Raw genomic sequence first — 25,970 nt, 5'->3', positions numbered from 1 at the left:
CTCTGCAGGCTCTGTTAACCTCCTCTAGTGCTGGATTCTACAATGCATTGAATCGGTCAGTGGCTGCTCTGCAGGCTCTGTTAACCTCCTCTAGTGCTGGATTCTACAATGCATTGAATCGGTCAGTGGCTGCTCTGCAGGCTCTGTTAACCTGCTCTATTGCTGGATTCTACAATGCATTGAATAGGTCAGTAGCTGCTCTCCATGGTCTGTTAACCCCCTCTAGTGCTGGATTCTACAATGCATTGAATAGGTCAGTGGCTGCTCTGCAGGCTCTGTTAACCTGCTCTATTGCTGGATTCTACAATGCATTGAATACGTCAGTAGCTGCTCTCCATGGTCTGTTAACCCCCTCTAGTGCTGGATTCTACAATGCATTGAATAGGTCAGTGGCTGCTCTGCAGGCTCTGTTAACCTCCTCTAGTGCTGGATTCTACAATGCATTGAATCGGTCAGTGGCTGCTCTGCAGGCTCTGTTAACCTCCTCTATTGCTGGATTCTACAATGCATTGAATAGGTCAGTAGCTGATGTCCATGGTCTGTTAACCCCCTCTAGTGTTGGATTCTACAATGCATTGAATAGGTCATTAGCTGCTGTCCATGGTCTGTTAACCCCTCTAGTGTTGGATTCTACAATGCATTGAATAGGTCAGTAGCTGCTCTCCATGATCTGTTAACCCCCTCTAGTGCTGGATTCTACAATGCATTGAATAGGTCAGTGGCTGCTCTGCAGGCTCTGTTAACCTCCTCTAGTGCTGGATTCTACAATGCATTGAATCGGTCAGTGGCTGCTCTGCAGGCTCTGTTAACCTCCTCTAGTGCTGGATTCTACAATGCATTGAATAGGTCAGTGGCTGCTCTGCAGGCTCTGTTAACCTCCTCTTTTGCTGGATTCTACAATGCATTGAATAGGTCAGTGGCTGCTCTGCAGGCTTTGTTAAGCCCCTCTAGTGCTGGATTCTACAATGTATTGAATAGGTCAGTGGCTGCTCTCCATGGTCTGTTAACCCCCTCTAGTGCTGGATTCTACACTGTATTGAATAGGTCAGTGGCTGCTCTGCAGGCTCTGTTAACCTCCTCTAGTGCTGGATTCTACAATGCATTGAATAGGTCAGTGGCTGCTCTCCATGGTTTGTTAACCCACTCTAGTGCAGGATTCTACAATTAATTGAATAGGCCAGGGGCTGCTCTGCAGGCTCTGTTATCCCCCTCTAGTGCTGGATTCTACAATGCATTGAATAGGTCAGTGGCTACTCTCCATAGTCTGTTAACCCCCTCTAGTACTGGATTCTACAATGTATTGAATAGGTCAGTGGCTGATCTCCATGGTCTGTTAACGCCCTCTAGTGCTGGATTCTACAATGCATTGAATAGGTCAGTGGCTGCTCTCCATGGTCTGTTAACCCCCTCTAGTCCTGGATTCTACAATCTATTGAATGGGTCAGTGGCAGCTCTCCAGGGTCTGTTAACCCACTGTAATGCTGTATTCTACAATGCATTGAATAGGTCAGCAGCTGCTCTCTGTGGTCTGTTAACCCCATCTAGTGCTGGATTCTACAATGCATTGAATAGGTCAGTAGCTGCTCTCCATGGTCTTTTAACCCCCTCTAGTGTTGGATTCTACAATGCATTGAATAGGTCAGTAGCTGCTCTGCAGGGTCTGTTAACCCCCTCTACTGCTGGATCATACAATGCATTGAACAGGTCAGTAGCTGCTGTCCAGGGTCTGTTAACCCTCTCTAGTGCTGGATTCTGCAATGCATTAAATAGGTCAGTGGCTGCTCTGCAGGCTCTGTTAACCTCCTCTATTGCTGGATTCTACAATGCATTGAATAGGTCAGTAGCTGATGTCCATGGTCTGTTAACCCCCTCTAGTGTTGGATTCTACAATGCATTGAATAGGTCATTAGCTGCTGTCCATGGTCTGTTAACCCCTCTAGTGTTGGATTCTACAATGCATTGAATAGGTCATTAGCTGCTGTCCATGGTCTGTTAACCCTCTCTAGTGCTGGATTCTGCAATGCATTAAATAGGTCAGTGGCTGCTCTGCAGGTTCTGTTAACCCCCTCTAGTGCTGGATTCTACAATGCATTGAATCGGTCAGTGGCTGCTCTGCAGGCTCTGTTAACCTCCTCTAGTGCTGGATTCTACAATGCATTGAATCGGTCAGTGGCTGCTCTGCAGGCTCTGTTAACCTCCTCTAGTGCTGGATTCTACAATGCATTGAATCGGTCAGTGGCTGCTCTGCAGGCTCTGTTAACCTGCTCTATTGCTGGATTCTACAATGCATTGAATAGGTCAGTAGCTGCTCTCCATGGTCTGTTAACCCCCTCTAGTGCTGGATTCTACAATGCATTGAATAGGTCAGTGGCTGCTCTGCAGGCTCTGTTAACCTGCTCTATTGCTGGATTCTACAATGCATTGAATACGTCAGTAGCTGCTCTCCATGGTCTGTTAACCCCCTCTAGTGCTGGATTCTACAATGCATTGAATAGGTCAGTGGCTGCTCTGCAGGCTCTGTTAACCTCCTCTAGTGCTGGATTCTACAATGCATTGAATCGGTCAGTGGCTGCTCTGCAGGCTCTGTTAACCTCCTCTAGTGCTGGATTCTACAATGCATTGAATAGGTCAGTGGCTGCTCTGCAGGCTCTGTTAACCTCCTCTATTGCTGGATTCTACAATGCATTGAATAGGTCAGTAGCTGATGTCCATGGTCTGTTAACCCCCTCTAGTGTTGGATTCTACAATGCATTGAATAGGTCATTAGCTGCTGTCCATGGTCTGTTAACCCCTCTAGTGTTGGATTCTACAATGCATTGAATAGGTCAGTAGCTGCTCTCCATGATCTGTTAACCCCCTCTAGTGCTGGATTCTACAATGCATTGAATAGGTCAGTGGCTGCTCTGCAGGCTCTGTTAACCTCCTCTAGTGCTGGATTCTACAATGCATTGAATCGGTCAGTGGCTGCTCTGCAGGCTCTGTTAACCTCCTCTAGTGCTGGATTCTACAATGCATTGAATAGGTCAGTGGCTGCTCTGCAGGCTCTGTTAACCTCCTCTTTTGCTGGATTCTACAATGCATTGAATAGGTCAGTGGCTGCTCTGCAGGCTTTGTTAAGCCCCTCTAGTGCTGGATTCTACAATGTATTGAATAGGTCAGTGGCTGCTCTGCAGGCTCTGTTAACCTCCTCTAGTGCTGGATTTTACAATGCATTGAATAGGTCAGTGGCTGCTCTCCAATGTATTGAAGAGGTCAGTAGCTGCTCCCCAGGGTCCTGTAACCCCGTGTAATGCTGTATGTTACAATGTATTGAGCAGGTCAGGTGCTGCTGCCCAGTGTCCTGTAACCCCCTGTAATGCTCTATGTTATAATGTATTGAGCAGGTCAGTAGCTGCTCCCCAGGGTCCTGTAACCCCCTGTCGTGCTGTATGTTATAATGTATTGAGCAGGTTAGTTGCTGCTCCCCAGGGTCATGTAACCCCCTGTAATGCTGCATGTTATAATGTATTGAATAGGTCAATGTCTGCTCCCCAGGTTCCTGTAACCCCCTGTAATGCTGTATGTTACAATGTATTGAGCAGGTTAGGTGCTGCTCCCCAGGGTCCTGTAACCTACTGTAATGCTGTATGTTATAATGTATTGAAGAGGTCAGTAGCTGCTCCCCAGGGTCCTGTAACCCGCTGTAATGCTGTATGTTATAATGTATTGAGCAGGTCAGTAGCTGCTCCCCAGGGTCCTGTAACCCCCTGTCGTGCTGTATGTTATAATGTAATGAGCAGGTCAGGTGCTGCTCCCCAGGGTCCTGTAACCCCCTGTCGTGCTGTATGTTATAATGTAATGAGCAGGTCAGTATCTGCTCCCCAGGGTCCTGTAACCCGCTGTAATGCTCTATGTTATAATGTATTGAGCAGGTCAGTAGCTTCTCCCCAGGGTCCTGTAACCCCCTGTCGTGCTGTATGTTATAATGTAATGAGCAGGTTAGTTGCTGCTCCCCAGGTTCCTGTAACCCCCTGTAATGCTGTATGTTACAATGTATTGAATAGGCCAGTGTCTGCTCCCCAGGGTCCTGTAACCCCCTGTAATGCTGTATGTTACAATGTATTGAGCAGGTCAGTAGCTGCTCCCCAGGGTCCTGTAACCCCCTGTCGTGCTGTATGTTATAATGTAATGAGCAGGTTAGTTGCTGCTCCCCAGGTTCCTGTAACCCCCTGTAATGCTGTATGTTACAATGTATTGAATAGGTCAGTGTCTGCTCCCCAGGGTCCTGTAACCCCCTGTCGTGCTGTATGTTATAATGTAATGAGCAGGTCAGTTGCTGCTCCCCAGGGTCCTGTAACCCCCTGTAATGCTGTATGTTACAATGTATTGAATAGGTCAGTGTCTGCTCCCCAGGGTCCTGTAACCCCCTGTAATGCTCTATGTTATAATATATTGAACAGGTCAGTAGCTGCTCCCCAGGGTCATGTAACCCCCTGTAATGCTGTATGTTACAATGTATTGAGCAGGTCAGTTGCTGCTCCCCAGGGTCCTGTAACCCCCTGTCATGCTGTATGTTACAATGTATTGAACAGGTCATTGTCTGCTCCCCAGGGTCCTGTAAACCCCTCTAATGCTGTATGTTACAATATATTGAAAAGGTCAGTAGCTGCTCCCCAGGGTCGTGTGACCCCCTGTAATGCTGTATGTTACAATGTACTGAGCAGGTCAGTAGCTGCTCCCCAGGGTCCTGTAACCCCCAGCTCTGGCTTTCTACACAGCATTGATTTTCCCAGTAGCTGCTGTCCAGGGTGCTGGAAGTCTCCTCCTGTCTCTATGTTCACAGCAGTATTGTCTGGTCAGCAGCTCCTCTCCCTGATTTGAAAAACCCCCTTCCAAATCCTCTCCACCATCACCTACCTTCCAGGATGCCCAGCAAGAGGCTGACCAGCAGGGCGGTAGGTGGCATGCTCCTTCACACTTGATCCCCCTCCCCTGCCTTTAGTGACCGGTATTGGGGCTGTCTCTCCAGGCGAGCTGTCTCTGCTTGTTTCCAGTCCTCTCCCAGCTCTCTCTCCAGCTAGATCCAGCGATCTCAATAGCAGCTGCTGGGGCTCCTGCCTCTATTTAAAGAGAAGCTGCCAGGCGTGGGAGGCTGGGCTTTTCGCCTGCATTTTAAACAGGCAAGAGTTACCCCTATCTCCTTCCAGGAACCTGCGTCACCACCATCCCCAAAGAGTCTATTTCTGCATTAATTATTGAACCCTGTGATGTTTGGTGCTGGGGATGGGAAGGGGCAGACATAACACAGCTCCCAGCTCACTACCTGCCCTGCACACTGACACAAAGCTGGGGGTTCACTGATACATTGTAACAGCTGATCCCCCTCCCCCAGGTGTAAGGAAGGGATAGTGTTTAATTAGAATTTAATACCTTTAGTGTGAAGAAGGGGTAGTGATGTCTCTGTGAGTCCTTATAGCATTCCATGTAGGTAGGGGCTAAAACCATGTATCTTGCTTCAATGTATAAACTGCAGATTGTCTCTCTATAGCTGTTATATTGATATTAACCCATTTGTGTCAATAGTGTTCTTTATAAACTTATACAACCTAAACTCAGGTACACTGATATACAATCTATAAAAATGATCTCTCTATAGCTGGATTGGACAGATGATATTAACCATAGGTGTCAAAGATGTTATTTAAAAAACTTATAAAACTTAAACTTAGATACACATTATACAGACACATTATCTCTCTATACCAAGACTGTGCAGAGAATATAAACATTAAGCCATTGGTGTCAATGATGTTCTTTATAAATTAAACAAAACTAAAATTATTTACCTTTATAATATACCAAAACACACATATATATATATATATATATAGAGAGAGAGAGAGAGAGAGAGAGAGAGAATGTGTGTGTGCACTATATATTAGTATTTTTCAATGTTACAATCAGTCATGTAATATTTATCAATGTCAATGCAATTACAATACAACCAACTGATAACAAATGAATCCTTATCAGTCCAGTGAAATATGTCACTGCACCCTACATCATACCAGTGGCGGATCCAGAGCCTGATCTCGGGAGGGGCACTTGTAGATTATTTAAAAAAAAATAATCCTAGCACAATAACCACTACAGCTCAGTGTAGTAGTTATGGTGCCAGTAGTGCCAGGATCCCACCCCAGAGTAAGTAGTCATACCGTTTAAGAACAGTTTGACAACTTACCTGGGGTCTGCTGGGATATAGGGCATAGGAGAAGTGGTGTGTGTTAGGGGTGAAGTGTGTGTGAAAGGTGCAGTGTGTGTGTGAGCGGTGAAGTGAGTGTGAGTGCGTAAGGGTGGCAGTGTGTGTGTTAGGGGGCAGTGTGTGTATGGGGGCACTGTATGTCTGTGTGGGGCAGTGTGTGTATGGGGGGCACTGTATGTATGTGTGGGGCAGTGTGTGTATGGGGGGCACTGTGTGTGTGTTTGGGGCAATGTGTGTATGGGGGGGCAGCAGTGTGTGTAGGGCACTGTGTGTGTATAGGTGTGCAGTGTGTGCGGGGCAGTATGTGTATGGGGACAGTGTTTGTGGGACAGTGTTGTATGGGGACAGTGTTTGTGAGACAGTGTTGTATGGGGACAGTGTTTGTGGGGCAGTGTGTGTATGGGGGCAGTGTTTGTGGGGCAGTGTGTGTATGGGGGGCAGTGTTTGTGGGGCAGTGTGTGTATGGGGGGCAGTGTGTGTATGGGGTCAGTGTGTGTATGGGGTCAGTGTGTGTATGGGGTCAGTGTGTGTATGGGGTCAGTGTGTGTAGTGTTTGTATGTGGGGCAGTGTTTGTGGGTCAGTGTGTGTATGGGGTCAGTGTGTGTAAGGGGGAAGTGTGTGTATGGGGCAGTGTTTGTGGGTCAGTGTGTGTATGGGGTCAGTGTGTGTAAGGGGGAAGTGTGTGTATGGGACAGTGTTTGTGGGGCAGTGTGTGTATGGGGACAGTGTTTATATGGGGACAGTGTGTGTGTATGGGGACAGTGTGTATATGGGGACAGTGTGTATATGGGGACAGTGTGTGTATGGGGGCAGTGTTTGTGTGTATGGGAGCAGTGTTTGTGTGTATGGGGTCAGTGTTTGTGTGTATGGGGTCAGTGTGTGTATGTATGGGGTCAGTGTGTGTGTGGAGTCAGTGTGTGTATGGGGTCAGTGTGTGTATGGGGTCAGTGTGTGTAGTGTGTGTATGGGGTCAGTGTGTGTATGGGGGCAGTGTATGTTGGGCAGTGTGTATGGGGTCAGTGTGTGTATGGGGTCAGTGTGTGTATGGGGTCAGTGTGTGTAGTGTGTGTATGGGGGCAGTGTATGTTGGGCAGTGTGTATGAGGGCAGTGTGTATGGGGGCAGTGTGTATGGGGCAGTGTGTATGGGGGCAGTGTGTATGGGGGCAGTGTGTATGGGGGCAGTGTATGTTGGGCAGTGTGTATGGGGTCAGTGTGTGTAGTGTGTGTATGGGGTCAGTGTGTGTATGGGGTCAGTGTGTGTAGTGTGTGTATGGGGTCAGTGTGTGTAGTGTGTGTATGGGGTCAGTGTGTGTATGGGGTCAGTGTGTGTATGGGGGCAGTGTATGTTGGGCAGTGTGTATGGGGGCAGTGTATGTTGGGCAGTGTGTATGGGGCAGTGTGTATGGGGGCAGTGTATGTGGGGCAGTGTGTATGGGGGCAGTGTGTATGGGGGCAGTGTATGTGGGGCAGTGTATGGGGGGCAGTGTGTATGGGGGCAGTGTGTATGGGGGCAGTGTATGTGGGGCAGTGTATGTGGGGCAGTGGGTATGGGGGCAGTGTGTATGGGGGCAGTGTGTATGGGGGGGAGGGGAGGAGGGCTTTTTAATAAAAAAAAAACAAAAAATGTATTTAATAAAATATATTTATGTCCCCCCTCCCTTCTTACCTTTATTGAGGAGGAGGGGGGACATTTCTGGATCACTGGTGGTCCCAGTGGGGAATCCCTGGTGGTCCAGTGGTTCCAGTGAACTCTAGCCCGCGCTCCAGGGCTAGAGTTCACTCTCGCGAGATTTGGAGCGTTGCCGTGGTAACCGAGGCAACACTCCAAATCTCGCGAGAGGAGGACCCGGAGGAGCTGCTGGTAACAGCTCCCGGGTCCTCTCTCCCTCCCCTTCCGGTCGGCTGTCAGTAATGTGCCTGCGGACCGGGGAGGGAGATCAGTGATCTCCCTCCCCGGTCCGCAGGCACATTGCAGGGCTGGCGCTTGGGCAATGTCAGCCCTGCACTAGCCGGCAGGGGAGAATCTCGGGGGGGGCAATTGCCCCGTTGCCCTCCCCCTGGATCCGCCAATGCATCATACTGCAGCCATGTTTGAGTTATCACAGTCCTTTATTTCAAAGAATAGTGAATTACACATTAATAGAACAATTGGATACCTACAGGGTTATTCACTATAGTGAGAACTACTGGGAATTCAAACGGATTTAAACGTCAATTTTCAAATTAAAGGCTAACATAGCCTAATTTGAAATTCACTTTGAATTCCTGGCAATTCCCCAGCGCTGTATTTAGCAAGAGGAAAACAAGGCAGTTGCCTAGAGTGGCACTTTCCTGGGGGGGAAATGGGCGGGGGTGGGGGGCCTCATTTCATGGTGGTGCAAGAGCTGTTCGACTGGCCACCTTAGGCCCCACCCCCACGAGGCGGGTGGCAGCGCTAATTGTGGGCATTAGGTGAGAGAGCGAGCTCTGATACCTGCTAGTAAATTAGGTGGACAGCGCTAAGAATTATTATAATAAAATCATACATACAAAGGTAGCAGCAGATTTCTCAATTGTGCTTCTTACTCTTAAAAAAAAAGGGAAATAAAAATACAATGATAGTGCAGTATGTTATGAATAATATGGTGATAAAGATATATTCCAAAGGGGCACTCACGTTTTCCAGAGCTTAAAAAGCTCTATTTTAGGAGCCTGGATTGAACAATCCCTGTCTAAGGATTTCTTTTTGCTGGTATCAGATTCCCAAGGTAGTGCGGTACATCATATGAAAAAATAAAGATGTATACCAATGGTACAGTACGTATGTAAAAGTAGGATAAGTAAATAATATTAGACCTACTTACATTTGCTAGAGCAATGACCTGCTCTAGTGTATGGAGCTTTGGGTGGAACAATCCCCACCTAGGGATATATGTAGATCCGGAACAGGAGAGTGATGGTGAGAGTATAAGGAGCTCAAGAGTGACTGGGTATTAAAACAGAATCTTTATTAATAAACAGAATGAATAAAACTATTTTCATATGATGAAACGCACCACCTTGGGAATCTGATACCAGCAAAAAGAAATCCTTAGACGGGGATTGTTCCGTCCAGGCTCCTAAAATAGAGCTTTTTAAGCTCTGGAAAACGTGAGTGCCCCTTTGGAATATATCTTTATCACCATATTATTCATAACATACTGCACTATCATTGTACTTTTATTTCCTTTTTTTTAAGAGTAAGAAACACAATTGCGAAATCTGCTGCTACCTTTGTATGTATGATTTTATTATAATAATTCTTAGCGTTGTCCACCTAATTTACTAGCTTGTTTTGTTCTATTGTTCATAAGGTAACATAAACTCCTTGTTGGTGAATAGCTGCTTTATTGGATAGAGAGCACTTATCACTTTTTTCACTATCTGAGCTCTGATACCTCGCGCGCCTTGTGGTGATGCCAGGATATGATGTCAATCGATCCCCGGCATCACTAAACTGCACGTCAGGAGCAGATCAAGAAGATCACCACAACCTGGACCCCAGGGAAGAATCCACAGGTAGGGAAGCTGAAAATTAATAATAATAATAATTAAAAAATGTGAGTGTAACAGAAAAATGTGTGTGAGTGTCAGTATCACTATCAGAGTGTGTATTTGTCAGTGACAGTGACTGTGTGTGTGTGTGTCAGTCAGTCAGTGAGTGTGTGTGTCTGTCAGTTTGTTTGTGTGTGTCTATTAGTGACTGTGTGTATCTGTCATTGATTGTGTGTGTGTGTCAGTGAGTGTGTGTGTCTGTCAGTGACGGTGTGTGTGTGTGTGTCTGTCTGTCAGTGACTGTGTGTGTCTGTCAGTGAGAGTGTGTGCCTGTCAATGAGAGTGTGAGTGTGTGTCAGTGAATGTCTGTCAGTTACTTCATGTGTGTCTGTTAGGGAATGTGTATGTGTCTGTCAGTGAATGTGTGTCTGTCAGTCAGTGTGTGTGTGTATCTGTCAGTGAATGTGTGTGTGTCAGTGAATGTGTGCGTGTGTGTGTGTGTGTCTGTCAGTGAATGGGGTTGTGTCTGTGTGTCTGTGTGAGTGTGTGTGCATGTCAGAGTGTGTCAAATTACTGCAATTCACACTTGTGTATAACCCTGCCAGTGAAATCACTACCTAAATAGACCTGATTAGTTCTAGAGTTCCGGGCTGACTAATGTGAATTCTGTGTCATTTTTCATTAAGACTGGAAGAAAGGAGTTTTCACGTACAGCAGAGGAAAGGGCTCATTACAGTATGACGATTAAAGAACCTAAAGAGGTTCTCTTATAGGATTCTATAGATGATTGATAAAAAAAAGGTTGGATTTTTTTTTGTATAAGCAATTCAAGGACATAATAGATATGTATGTTAACATGTTGTGGATCCATGGAGAAATCGAATTGCCATTTTGGAGACAAGAAGGAATGTTTTCTCTTTCTGGGGCATAGTTGGAAATAGCTACAATTGGGATGTTTTTTGCCTTCTTTTGCATCAATGGAATAGAAAAATGGGTTTCAAGGTTTTTTACTATGCAACATCCATCGTTTGCCCCATTACTAAAAAACCAGACCAGAGTATTCCTGGCATTGAAACCACTGGCAAGCTGTAGTGGTTATGATGTTTGAAGAAAACATGTAACAATATAACAAATAATAATTTAAAAAGTGTAAACAGGCAGGTCACTTCATGCCAAGATTGATGTATTTTGTTTGTAGTTTAATGTGCACACCAATACACTAAACCACAATGTAGTAGTGATGGTGGCAAGAGTGCATTGTCACCCCCCAAATTTAACTTATCAAACCATTTGCTAACAGTTTGACAAATTATCAGGGGTCCACTATGCACTGGTCACTTTCTTCATTGACGTCCACGAGCTCCTGCAAGAAGCTTTCCTTAGCTCTCCTGAGCTAAACCTTGCCATGTAGCACCAACTTAATAGCTAAGAGCTCTACTACTTGCACTGAGGTGCACCGGGATACACCTGGTACCATAGCCACCCCAGAACTCTATAGTGGTTATGGTGTTTGGAGTGTTCTTTTAACCTCACACACTTGGAGTATTGATGAAAAGATTGTGTTAGTAAATTGTAATGCATGAGATAAAGCAATGTTTTAAATCGACAACTTATAAATATGACAATCTTACAATCTTAATATTCACACAATACCAGCCAAAAGTCAGAGATCAGATACAAGGGATAGATTGTAACTGACCACTAAATTAATTAGGTTGGTATGTGTTGGCTTGGAGTTGTTGCCTACTTAAAAACTAAAGTGTTACATGCTTGACACTTGTAACTAGTAAGATTCTCATCAAACTGTCCATCACAGATGTTTGGGTTTCTTGTTTGGTCTAATTTACTCTTTAAAGACCAACAACAATCTATGCCATTATAACAATCCAGTGTGTAAGAATCATATACAGAGTAATTTTATATATGGGATACTAACATTTTTCAGGGGCTAAGCTGCAATATTGGCATTAATGGCCAAAGAATATCACTGGCCATTAAGGTTATGAGGCACAAGTTTTCCTTTTGTTTTTTTATATCTGTTAAGTATTATCACATTGTTTTTTTCCTAAACACTTTTGTTTTATTTTGGAATAAGTATCTTTTTTTTTTTTTTTTTAATTCTTTATTTTGCAGTGCATTATCAACAGTACAAACTTGTATGAGTGTGCCACAACAGCGGCTACATGAGATATAACATTTGTCTGAGCTTGTTGCTACTGGGGTAGGGGTAGTCTTTGCACCTTTTTTTGTTACTGTGGTCTGTGTGGTTAAATCGAGTGGTCTCCTATGACAGAGTCATGCGCGTGTGTAGATAGGCTAGCGTCTCGTTAGCTAGTTAGGGTCGTCAAATCGTGACACTGGCATAGGTTTGACGCTGGACACCCTCCTGTCCCTTATTGCTATGTACTGTACTGTGGGTTGTGCGTGAAGGCAAGGGATAGGTGCGAAATAGTTGTCGGTGTAAAATCTATTTGTCCTTGGAGCTTGGGGGGGCTATGTTGTTGTGGTTGGGTAGTGGGGCTGTGTGGCTCCTGTGGACTAGTACGGCTCATGTGGGTAGACGCTCCATTGTTTGCTATGCCCCTTGACCCCGGGGCATTGGGGGGGGGGGGTATCTTGGACCCCAGTGCAGTCTGGTCGCCTATATGGTGCGAGTTGGGTCTGATTTGGCTGTTTGCGGGGTTGGTTGCCTTGGGTGTGGTGGTGTGTCAATGGTGTGACGTTGTAAAATAAAACATATTTAACAAATAGCAAGAACAGTAATAACAGTGACACTTGAAGCTCGTTTTAGGTCGCAAGTCCCGGGCGCTGTGTGTCTGGATCTGTGGAATGGTTGGAAAGTCCCAATGTGTTCAGTAGGGCTGGGCCTTCTTCGATGGTGGTTATTTTATAATGCTGGTCGCCTTTGGTCACCCATAGGGTTCTCGGGGTCGCCCATCTGTATTTGAGTCCCGCCGCTTGCATGGTGGTGGTTATTGGTTGCAGGCTCTTGCGCCATAACAGCGTGTCCCTGCTTAGGTCCTGGAAAAAGGAGAGTTTGTGCGTTTCAAAACTATAAGGCGTCATTCCTTTTAACGCTGTCATGAGGGCTATTTTGTCCGTCAGGGTTTGGCAGCGTAGAATAATGTCCCGTGGGGCTGCTTTCGGTGCTTGTTGCAGCTTAGTGATGCGATAGACTCCGTCAAATGTAAAGTGTTTAGCTTGTTTGTTGGGGATTATTGAGGTCACCAGACGCCTGATAAAGTGGGGTAATTCCTTGAGTGGTACTGCTTCGGATACCCCTCTAATCTTTACATTCTTCCTCCTTCCCCTGTCATCAACTACATTGACTTGCCTGAGGATGTTCGCCTGTTCCGTCCGTAACTGGGCGATGTCAGTTTGCATCGAGAGTAGGTCCTGGCATAAATCACTTACGTCCTGTGCCGTGTTCTGGGCCCGGGCCGACACCGCCTGCACCTCCGTTGCTATCCCCCTCGTCAGCCTGCCACATCTGTTGGAGGTTCCTTTGCAGTCCGGCTAGCATTGCCTGGATGTCCTGCTTGGTTGCTGGTGTTGTGTCACCTGTGGTTTGTGCGTGTGGCCTGTCAGTTTCTACCGCGGGTGTGCTGTGCAGAGAGTCCTCATCGTCGGATCTCTCCAGTGTGATTGCCGCGGCGGCTCTGGTACGTGCAGGTGGAGGATTTTGCAGCATGCTGCCTATGTCCTGGTGTGAGGCCATTGTGGTTGATGTGGGTTTGTGGGACTTCTTCCCCATGTCGTCTGGGAAGTAGGGGTCTGCAGTGGCAAGCTGTGAGCCCGCTCCCAGCCACGATGTGAGCTCCCTTGCGAGGGTCTGGTCGCGTGTGCGATAGGCCCCAGAGCCCTTAGCGCGGCGTTTAGTGCCCGGCTGTTGAAAAAAAGGCATCTGCAGGTTCAGCAGGGTGCCCAGAATTTGTGCCCGCGGTCCGTTTTCGTTGATGGGCCGTGAGTGTGCTTGTTTCGCCTGTTTTCTGCACCGGCGGGTCGGAGCTAGGAGAAATGGCGACTGCCTCGGTGCATAGTTGGCTCCGCCCCCTTGGAATAAGTATCTTCACTGCTGTTGGGATGTACATAAATAATGGCATATAACTTGGATGTTTTACCTCAAGTAAAAATATATGATCTTGGTGCAAACATCTGCTAGTCTGAAGGAAACAGCATGGTCCTCAGTGTTCTTTCATGGCCCATGACCAGGTTGCACCCATATATCTCCAATGTGGCCATAACCCTGCTCAGTTATTCTGAAGCCCACATCTCAGAAATGCTGTTCTGCTCTTGATGTTTTCCTGAATTCCTGCTTCTACTTCCAGTCCAATTCCCACTGTTTTTGGATTTCCTAGCTTTTAAGACTCTACTGTTTACTCTTCCACACAGCCTGACTTGACTCTCTAAGATCCTGATTTTGCTAACTTACCAATAAAACCCCATGCCATCATAGACCTCCAAGACACCTGTGTCCAACCTCAGACTATCAGGGAGGTCCTGCTTGCTAGAGTGTGCTGTCCATCTGCTATCTGTTTCTGGCCATTTCTAGGTGCCCCACAACACAACAGTTGACTAGAACTAAAAAACAGAAAACCTGTAATATATTTTTTAAACTTGATTTTATAGTTTTAAGTTCAATGCCTCCCTTAACAATTTAGTAGAAAATTCACCATATGTAAATTACAAACCAAATGTGATTCCTTTGATAACATTTTGTGCTTAGCAAAATGTCTGAGGTGTATTACTTATAACCTGCATATGGTTTTTGGAGTGAATGCATTGGATAAAGCATGGATACAGTTAAGTAACATTAGAACTATTGTCATACAAGAGAATCTCTCATTTTCTTTCGGACTTGTTACGTTACAGAGAGGAAGAAATGACCACTTGCATGTAAGATTTATTCTAAGGGGAGAGTTCAGTAAAAATAACCTTCAGCAGTACAGACTTGCAATAACATATCATAACATAGCACAGTTCTTCTCAGTGAGGTACGGCTGTGCCCATTTAGAAGCCATGGGGCAAACAATCAATGTGCGAACAAAGCAGCTTCATCACGCGTAATGATACAAGTTAAGGCGAATAGTAAAACTCACTTCTGAGTTTTGTTGTGCCATAGGACATACTATTAAGTATCCATAATAAATATTGAGCCTTTTTTTAACCAAATGCAGTCTAACAATAGATTATCTTCCAGTGGCCAAAATATTTCTAGTATTGAAAACATTTGGGGTTTAATTGTAACCTTTGTAATATTGTGAGATCAATGTTTATATTCATGTTTCAAACCAGGTTTGGATATATATATATTTAGAAAATTTAGATGACTTTTAATTTAAATGTAAGAATATAATGAGTGTAGATGCAATTGATCAGACAAACTGATTATTATTTTGATATCTCACAGTATTTGATGACAACATTGTGATATCTTATATATGGTAGAAGTAATGCACGTCCTATTAGTAGCAATGACGTAGGGCTGAATCACTGGCAACACTGTTGCATAACAAATGGTGATGATCATCCTTGTATTAAAGTATAAACATTTTTCAACTTAAAGCTTGGCATTTCTGATGATTAAAGTGATACATAATTACATTTAATTTCACAGTTTGGTTTGTTCTCTAAAATACCAATAAAAGGGTAGAATATCAATCAACCCATTTTGAAAGCACAGAACAATTTAATCTGTCAAACTTGAACAGACCATCCCACCACCTGGCAAAATGGCAAATCATATTTGCCAATTCCAACCTTTTGTAGCACAGACAGGTCATTAATCAGGGCACAAACAGGTCATGCCAACTCATCAATAAGCCAGAATGATCACCAAGAGAATCGCTTTGATTAAATTTATGTAACATGTTATGTTCCATCTTGATTATTGAGTTGATTGTTCGTAAACATGGCCTATCAAACTTGATAAGAGTAGTTTGTAGACACAGTGTTCATTTAATCCATAAAGACATGTACACTGACAGCCATGACAATAAAACCACTTGCCTAATATCATGTAGGTCCCCCACTGCCTCCACCAGCCTGTCTTCTTCCCATACGGCATCCTGCTGCCACCTATTTCCCATGTAAACAATGCAGATGCAGACCAGGCATCTTTCTTCCATTGCTCCATGGTCCAGTTCTTACACTCACGTTTGCATTGAATGCGCTTTCGGCGGTGGACAGGGGTCATCATGGCCAGTTCTGACAAATCTGCAGCTACACAGCCCCATACGCAGCAAACGGAGATGCATTGCGTGGTCTGACATGTTTCTATGTTGGCTAGCATTACGTTTTAATTAATTTGAGGTACAGTAGCTCTTCTGTGTGATCGGACCAGAAGGACTAGCCTTTGTTCCCCATGTACATCAATGAGCATTGGAAGCCCCTGACTCTGCAACCGGTTCACCAGTTGTCCTTCCATGCACCACTTTTGGTAGGTACTAACCACTGCATTTCAGTCACAACCCAGGGCCTTCTTTAACATGTAGCAAACAGGGCAGCTTCCATGGGCCCAATTACCCCTGGAAAAACCCAAAGCAGCTGCCCCGTGGCCTCAACTGCCCGTGATTTATTTTTATTCCCGATGGACTCACTGGTGCAGCTGGGTGCCTGCATGCTAAGGAGGCCCACCTGCTGACAAATGCCCACATAAAGGTGGGCATTTGTCAGCATAGGCCCGGTTGAGTGAGCGGGCCCGTTACTTTTCAACAGAATGGGAGAAAGTGATAGCCACGAGTCACTTGCTCCCACAGAGAACACAGAGCCGGGCAGGAGGGAAGAGTAGTGAGTAGGGGGGCTGGAGAGCAAGAACCTAACTCCCAACAGCCTCAGGCACCACACTTGACCCCAGGGAAGCACTCTCCAGCAAAAGGTAGGAAACTGAAGGGGGGATTTAAAAATATAAATTTTGCATGTGTCACGCTCTCTATCTGTCAGTGTAAATGTCTGTGTGTGTGTCAGTATGGCTGACAGTATGTGTTTCTGTGTATCTGTATGTGTGTGTATCTCTATGCTGTCATTGTGTGTATCTGTGTACCTGTATGTTGTCAGTATGTATATCTGTGTGTGTATCTGCATGTGTGACAGTGTTTGTATATATGTGTCTGTTTATCTGCACATGTGTCAGGTTGTGTATATATTTGTCTGTATGTGTTTTGGTGTGTCTGCATCTGTCTGTGTGTCTGTAACTGCATGTGTGTCAGTGTGTGGTCAGTGTGTGTAGATGTGTCTGTATATCTGCATGTGTGTCAGTGTGTATCTCTGTGTATCTGCATATGTTTCCGTGAATGTGTGTGTATCACAGTGTGTGTGTGCATGTGTGACAGTGTATATTTCTATATGTGCATAAATCTCAACATTCAAATGTCAATACTAAGCACAAATACACCCCTTCATTTAAACTTCAACACTACATTTAAAAACACTCCTGCAAATAGTTGCCAAGCGAACAATCAATATTAAAGATGGCCCTGTTGTTCCCAACACATGAAATTTAAGAACTGCCTAATATATCCCACACCTTGACAGACGCCTTTGTAACAATATAATCAATGTTGTTCACTTCAACTGTCAGTGGTTTTAATGTTGTGGCTGATCAGAGTGCGTAGATAGATAGATAGAAAGAGAGAGACAGACAGACAGACAGACAGATCAATCTTTTTTGATAACATTTTTTACTGTGTGCATTTAATTCAATATGTTTTGCACATGATGGTACTTTTTTATTTTGATGTTTCATTATGTGAGATGTAGCCATTTTTTTTCTAACTAATGAACTTCTCTGGTTAGCTAGATAATTACATTTCTCCAGATACATTGACAATATAATAAAAGCGTTAACTCTCTTAATTATAAACTTTGTAATAATTTTTATCATAAAATTTGTGAAGAAAGACAACTCAAAAATATAATTGCTTTGTTCTGCGTATCTTAAATTGAGTTGCATTGAAGGATGCTTAAAATATATAAATGCATATTTTATGGCTATATTGGGGAAATGTGGGCTCTGGGCTCGCCACTGCAATTCATAATTATTCATAAAATCCTGAATTGTGAATTTTATATATATTATTGAAAATGTTTATATTGTACATAAGAAATGTACAACACAGAATAAAAAAGAAAAAGAGGGATATCACGAGCAGCAGCAGCGAGCGGTCGCATATCTCCGGAGCTCCGGATAACGAAGCCCTTTTAAGCCGGTTCCCCACTACGAATCAGTCAAACAAGTTACCCAGGACCCCCACAGCCCCCCCGGACCAGATGGGGAAAAAAACGAAGAAAACCAAACCTGATAAACCCAGGTCTGGGGCGACAATTGGAGATCTGTGGCGGCAGGCCCAAGACGCACGCGGACCCAAAATGGCGTACCTCGGGGATGAGAGCTCCGACTTCTATGAAGACCAGCTATACGAACAGGTAGAGAGCGCTCTCCCTACTCCAATCCAACAGCCTAAGCCCCACACAGCGTCCCCACAAACAGGTACAGAAGCAGATACTGCCCCAGTCATCACTGCAGTCCTAAAAGACCTGCTGGCAGACTTACACAGGAAAATCTCGGCAGATATGACAGCACTCAGGGGAGACCTGCAGGGCTTAACAGGCAGGATAAGCAAATTAGAAATCACATCCACCAAGGGCACCCAGCAGATAGAATCACTACAGCAAGCATTCAAGGAGCTGCAAAAACAGAACCTAAATCATGAACTCCGCTTCACTGCCCTATAGGACGCCAGGCGCCGAAACAATATTAAAGTGCGGGGAATCTCAGACAAAGTACCTGAAACTGAATTACCACACTTCGCGAGGCGCCTACTCTCAACCCTGCTGACACCAAAAACCGCCAAAACAGTAACGCTCACCAACCTGTTCAGAGTACCCCGGCCAACCAGAGCACCAACCACTGCCTCCAGGGATGTTATACTCCAGTTCCAAACTGGCAGAGACAGGGCCGCGGTGCTGGCCGCCACGAAGGGGCAGACCCCATATCATTTTGAGGGGATGGAATTGACACTCTTCACAGATCTCTCGGCGAACACCCTAGCATGGAGACGCACCTTCCGCCCACTCACTACTCTCTTGCGACAACACGCTATTCAATACAGGTGGCGACCCTCCCGAGCTCTATCTGTCCCACACGGTGACGAGACGCTCACGATCCATGACCCACAGGACAGCGAGACTCTCCTCCAGAAATTGGGAATCCCAGCTGCAGCACTGACCCAAGAAGAACAGAGCACAGAGCCCAGGAAAAGGCACACATGGAACCCGGCAGGGGCCCCCACATTTGTCCCAAGAACTTCTACACCGGACTCATACGCTCTAGCCACAACCTAGCTGCAGGACTGACCCCAGGGGACACAACCTATTGCATCTCTTCCTGAGCACACAACTAGATGTGCAAACTACACCTAGTACCATAGTCGCAGCCACTACAGTAAGATAGATACGACTCTGTCACTAACACTCAATAACCGCATCAGTTCGCTATATACAATTCAATGCCCATGAGCGTACACACCCTCTTTGCAGCACGTAACACACAAGCCACCAGGGCAAAACAACACCACGCAGGGGACATGCATAGGCATACACACTGGCTGTAAATCTCAACCAGCTCTTCAGCTCAATTAAGACATCCGGCAGACCTTTAGGGTATCCTGCCACGGGTCACCTTTGGGCCAGATACTGGGACCCCAATCTAAGTAAACCAACCCGGCATTAGCTTGCCCCTAGGGCTCTTAAACTAGCCCACCCTAAGACGCACATCGCACTCAGCGGCCAACCTGAGCCTACCCTTACGGTACTAGGTAGTATAGGGTAACACCTACATACTAACACGATGATACTGCAACTAGCACTACCACACGCTCTATGTTTGCTATAGGTTTATATGTTCTCTCTTTTATAACTTTCATGTTTTCCTGATCTAGAAATGTTTAATTAGCCAGCTAAGTACTAATACAAAAATGTGCAGTACTGCCGCTTGCCAAGTACCAATCTCATGTTATATGCTATTGCGTTACAGTTGTACCTAATCTTGGGACACGACCTTTTTAGCTTTACCTCGAAGCAATAAGCCGTAGTGCTGCCACCAGCCTCATTAAATGGAGACGACGAGCCACCCCTTTTAGGCCGAAGGCCGCCTATAGCCCTCACAACACAAATCTCACTAGGACGCATTAACCCTTTCTTTGACTATGACAAACTACCACATTAGCACTGACAACGCTACCAGGTAGTCGCATTGTTATACAAACCTTACAACACATACCACTTTGTTACATATATTGAATCTCACAGAAAAGCGATATTCGTTTCATGTCCTGCTATTTTAAACTACAGCTCTGCCATCCATGCGGACAGCCACCTAACGTTTGAGGTCGCCGACATGCCACTGCCGGACTTACTCAGTCGTATCCTAATACTGCTCCTGTTTGACTGTTTAGTTTTGTCCTATACATTATTCCTTTAGTATGCCTTTTTTTTTTGCCCAATATGTTGGACACAATTGCCTTGACTTGTTACAGTGTGACATTCAAAAGAAAATGTTCAGCAGTTGCTCACCTTGCACTCACTGTGCATGCTCAAGTCAATATAGCCTCACACGTAGTTTAATGTGTTCATATGGTGTTTCTCAAAAGCATTACCGCCACTGTTTAACGTTGTTTTATTAATACAAATGAGGTACTGCAAATAGTTACCAATCTACCAAGCTATGCCTACATCTATTGTATATTGAATTCCTCATTGCATGTACTGTTATTCCTATAACCTCAACATTCATAGCTTAAGTACTATTCTGTACTTTATAGCCAGATACTGCTCTGTTTTAAACGTGTTCATGCAATCTCTACCATAGCATAGGCGACAACTGTTTAGTTAAGCATGTTATATATATAAAAAAAAAAATGTGCAAACTATCACGCCACTGTTTAACTTGTACGAAAACTGAACCACGCTGTTGTGGCGCTTATTGAAATACTGTAACCACCTGCACAACCAAAATAAAGAATTTAAAAAAAGAAAAAAAAGAAAAAAAAAAGAAAAAAAAAGAAATGTCCTAGTGTCCTGCTGTAAACAGGAAGTGTCCCATTAAAAAAAGATAGTTAATTACTAATTCAATAATTGGTGTAGTAATTTGTGTAGGTCAAGCAGAGGTTGCAACTGTGACAGTTTCCATATTCTGAATTTCTCTTAACTGGAAAGGTTACTTGCAGCATTATAACCAACAGAGCCCACTGTAGTTGCTATGATGTTAGGATTACCCTAGCCCAGAAATTGTGGTGCCCCTAACAAAGCTCCAGGTCTGGGCCCCCGGGCCTGCCTCCAAGCCCGCCCACATGGCCCGCCTCCAAGCCCGCCAACAGAGCCCGCCTCCAAGTCTGCAGTGTGTAAAGTGGATACAGGTTGTGTTTGTGTACTGGATGCATTGTGTGTAAAGTGAACACAGTGTGTTAGTGCATGTGTAGTGGATGCAGTGTGTGTATATTGTGTGTGTGTCTATATATATATTGTGTATACACACACAAACACACAATTTGTGTTTGAATGTAAGCATGTTTTTGTATGGAGTATGTGTGTGAATGTTGGTGTTTGAATGTAAGCGTGCATTTGTGTGTAGTGAATACACTTACACACACTTATACACATACACACATAAACACACAACGATACACAGGCACACATGCAAATACACATACAAACAGATACACATACTGACACACAGATACACAGATTGACACACTAATACACATGCAGACACACAGACACACACAATGACACATAGTTACACACAGATATACACACACATTTACCCACACTGACAAACACACAGATACACAGAGACTCATACACATTGACACAGAAGATACACACAAACACACGCGCTGGCACACACATACACACAATGACACAAAAGGACTCACAGATACCCACACACAAAGATACACACAGTGATACACAGAGACAAACAGACATTCCTGACACACTCACATACTAAAACACAGACATTCATACATACACACACTGACATAGATACTGACACACACACATACTGACATACTATACATACTGATACTCACATAGTGAAATACATACAAAAACAGACAACCTGACAAACATAAAGACATACATACTTACATATACACACACACACACATACATACTGACATACATACAGACAGACACACACATGCACACACATACAGACACACATGGTTACTGACATACATACAGACACACACACATACATACTGGCATACACATACACACACATACATACAGACACACACACACATAAATACATAAAGACACACACATACATGCATACATACACACACACACACACATACATAAACACACACAGGGCCGCCATCAGGGCATGACAACCGGGCCCCACGTGTATCAGCAGAACTGCCGCCGGTGCATCTGCACCGGGGCCCACACGCTGATGGGGCCCGTCACTTCCTCCCAGTTTACTCCACGCGGGAAGGAGGAGAGAAAGGCTGCGAGGAGAGGCAGCCGACTCACATCATCCCCAGCCACCCTCCTGTGACGAAATGGTAAGGAAATGTTGGTGGCTGAAAATTAGGTGTGTGTATGTATGTATGCCAGTGTATGTATTTATGCCAGTGTATGTATGCCAGTGTATGTGTGTATGCCAGTGTGTGTATGCCAGTGTATGTGTGTATGCCAGTGTGTGTATGTGTGTATGCCAGTGTGTATGTATGCCAGTGTATTTATGTATGCCAGTGTATGTGTCTATGCCAGTGTATGTGTGTATGCCAGTGTATGTGTGTATGCCAGTGTATGTATGTATGCCAGTGTTTGTATGCCAGTGTGTGTGTGCCAGTGTATGTATGTATGACAGTGTATGTGTGTAATCCAGTGTGTGTATGCCAGTGTATGTATGCCAGTGTATGTGTGTAATCCAGTGTATGTATGCCAGTGTATGTATGCCAGTGTATGTATGCCAGTGTATGTGTGTATGCCAGTGTATGTATATATGCCAGTGTATGTGTGTATGCCAGTGTATGTATGCCAGTGTATGTGTGTATGCCAGTGTATGTATGCCAGTGTATGTGTGTATGCCAGTGTATGTATATGTATGTTTGTCAGTATGTATGTCTGCATGTATATGTGTGTGTGTGTGTGTGTTAGTATCTCCCTATGCATGTGTGTATGTCTGTTTCAGTATTTGTATCTGTTAGTGTGTTTGTATTCCTGTGGGTGGGATTTGAAGGCGGGCCCTGTGGGCGGGCTTGAAGGGGGGGCCCAGACCTTGAGCTGTGTTAGGGGCCCCAAAATTTCTGATGGCGGCCCTGAACACAAATACATACACACACATATATGCTGACACACAGCCATCCTCCTGTTTCTTACCTCTTTGGTGCAGAAGAGATGTTGTGGCTGAGGTTCCTTTTTTAAGTGCCTAGCAATTACTCCTAGGAGTTAAAACTGTACTTGTAATCTCTGGCTAAATACTGCCACGTATAGGTTGCCACATAAACCCATGCAGTGCTGGTTCATTATGTCTACCAGTTAAGACTGTATAGACCGGATTAGATGATTCTGATTAATCATGGAACTTCCTGGCAAACGCAAGACTCAAGGACAACAATCTTAAGTGTGGTGGGATATCTTGTCAAATGCAGCCATAGAAATGTAAGTATTTTTCATCTTTTATTATTCTGGGTAGGTCATTTATGTAGATTTTTTAAATGGATGACCTGTATAATACATTAGAAAGATCTAGTGGCATGGCCCTCTCAACAAGCTGCACGGACGCATGAAAGTTGAGCTCCTTGGGATTCCCAATTTTCAGAAGTAATCCTCATGAATGATTGTTTATTATGCGCCCCGACTTCAAAGATTGCGACTGACTACCTCTGATGCACCTGCATTGCCAGCTTCTTCTTATGAGTCATTGGGCTACTCAACCCATAATCAAGGCTGAACTGGCATTGATCTCCACCCCATGTTGACTAAGGCGGATCTGAGCTCACAAGTCATGAACATTACGGGCACCATATGAAAACATGACATATTCTCTGGAAAGATTTTTCTAAAAACATAGAACTGGACTGTGCACACCAGGCTTTGCAGTTTTCACAACAAAACTGGAATCCCTGTGTTGTGGAATTTTGTCTACATTTGTTTAAGCATGTAAATTAAAATTTTGAATGAATCAGAGCTTTCTGGCATTTCCAAGGAACTTCATTTGCCACCTATAAAGATTTGTCCACACTCATTCATATAAAATCAACAAAGCAAAATAAACTCCTAAATTCAGGAACCTAGAAGGTAAAATGTTGCCAGATGATCAGGTCCCTGGTGGAACGTTGGCAATCCCCCAACCTGATACTTAATGCTCCTCTCCACACTCTCTAGTTATGTTCCCTCCTCCTTTATACATCCTCCTTGAACTCCTCCTTGTTACATATGTGAGTATGTTGCCCCTTGTACTAATAGGACTTTACAGAGTCAACCACTGGAATTCCTAATTTTCTAATCATGGCCTTGATTTAATAGTTTTGGATAAACTTTTAAAATTAGTTCATATTTTTGGAGAAACTTTTAAAATGATTGAATATTTGAAAATATATTTAAATTTTTTGACATGTTTTGATATAGTGGTGTTTTTTTTAATATTTGATGATATTTTAATATTTCGAAACAATCTGAAAAGTTTGTCCCAAAATATTAAATTATTTGTAAAACAACCAAAAATATTACATAATTTAAAAGTTTATCCATGAATACTAGATCAACGCCCACATTTTATAGATGTTCCAATCCAAGGTCTAGCTGCCTCAGATTTACTTATTGTTGTACATTTTGTATTTTTCATATTGTTTTGGTTTTTCTCCTGCAAACCTTAAAATAAAACTTGAAAATGGATGGGCAACTTCAGACATGGAATTTCCTTTTAACCATACTGTCACTAGTCTAATACTATCCTTACCTTTTTGTGTCACTTTACCCCACTCCCTCTAGCATGTAAGCTCATTGAGCAGGGCCCTCAACCCCTCTGTTCCTGTGTGTCCAACTTGTCTGGTTACAACTACATGTCTGTTCGTCCACCCATTGTAAAGCGCTGCGGAATTTGATGGCGCTATATAAATAATAACATAATAATAATAATAATAATAATAATAATAATAATAATTTAGTGAATAAATCCAATAAGTCTTGTCTCGTCTCTAAGAGATCAAAGAAAATTCTATGCACAGCTTTTATTCCTTTACTAAGTTCATTGTAAATTTTTCCAAGCGGAATTAAAGTTTCCAAGTAATAGATATAAAAAACAGAATGTACCCTGAGACTTGATTACACAATTTTAATTTGTAAAAGAAACATTAGCAAGTCGAACTACAATGAATTTTGATATGCTCCATGTCCGTAATAAAGGCTAGCAGAAGAGATTTAGAAATTGTTTTCTCAATCTTTGTGGAGAAAAATAAACCATGTGATCCATTTAGTAATTGGGATTTACAGTTGCCGAGATTGTAGAGATTCAATTGTTGCATTAATTATTTTAATGCTTTTTTCCCCATCAATTGAAGCTTTTTCAAAACAAAGTGCGATTCGTATCGCTCGCTTAACTGGTCTGTTTTGGTGCAAAATGATTAACTATTCATCCTAAATGTATTATAATTACCTGTGTTTGTTAAGAGCGGGGGTTGGAACAGGGCCTGTGGTAGACTTTGTTGATGCCCTAAAGGTTGTACGATATTTCAAAATTAATTTTCTACAAAACTCAACTGAAAAATGTACTGCTAAACATCAATTAAGGGCGACAGAACTACTGCAGGGAAAAACGTACGTGGACTTAGAGCAACATAAATCTAGGAGGTAGTATAGAGTGACATATACGAAAATGAGTTTTTATAATAGACATGGAGAAGGCATCCACATGTGATGAACCTTGCAAAGTCAACGTGTATAAATGTAGCACTGATTTAATTTTTTTTTTTTTTATTCTTTATTTTGGTTGTGCACGGAATGAACAAACAGCCGGCGTGTGCCACAACAGCGACAACCGGTAGAGTAGGTAAACACTGGTATGACATGTTATGGCATTTGAGATACAGGCACATTTTTATAATATTTGAAAACAGTAGATCAGGATCACGTTTGATTTTAAATATGGTAGCATATTGCACATGTCATGGAGAAACAGGTACAGAAGAAACATATGCGAGGAG

The 25,970-nt window shown here is 43.9% G+C and overlaps 1 protein-coding gene across 1 annotated transcript in view; it reads right to left on the bottom strand.

The window, feature by feature from the left end:
• Nucleotides 1-5,284, bottom strand: part of CHGB (chromogranin B) — a 45,705-nt gene extending 40,421 nt beyond the window's left edge. Inside the window, exon 1 of the mRNA XM_063443998.1 lies at nucleotides 4,897-5,284. Within this exon, the coding sequence (XP_063300068.1) occupies nucleotides 4,897-4,945 (49 nt within the window). The 5' untranslated portion in view covers nucleotides 4,946-5,284. The remainder of the gene's footprint in view (nucleotides 1-4,896) is intronic.
• Between the last annotated feature and the right edge of the window lie 20,686 nt (nucleotides 5,285-25,970).

Source organism: Pelobates fuscus, chromosome 2 (assembly GCF_036172605.1).
Source record: "Pelobates fuscus isolate aPelFus1 chromosome 2, aPelFus1.pri, whole genome shotgun sequence".
NCBI classification, from domain to species: Eukaryota; Metazoa; Chordata; class Amphibia; order Anura; family Pelobatidae; genus Pelobates; species Pelobates fuscus.
This window is presented reverse-complemented; position numbering and strand designations above follow the sequence as displayed.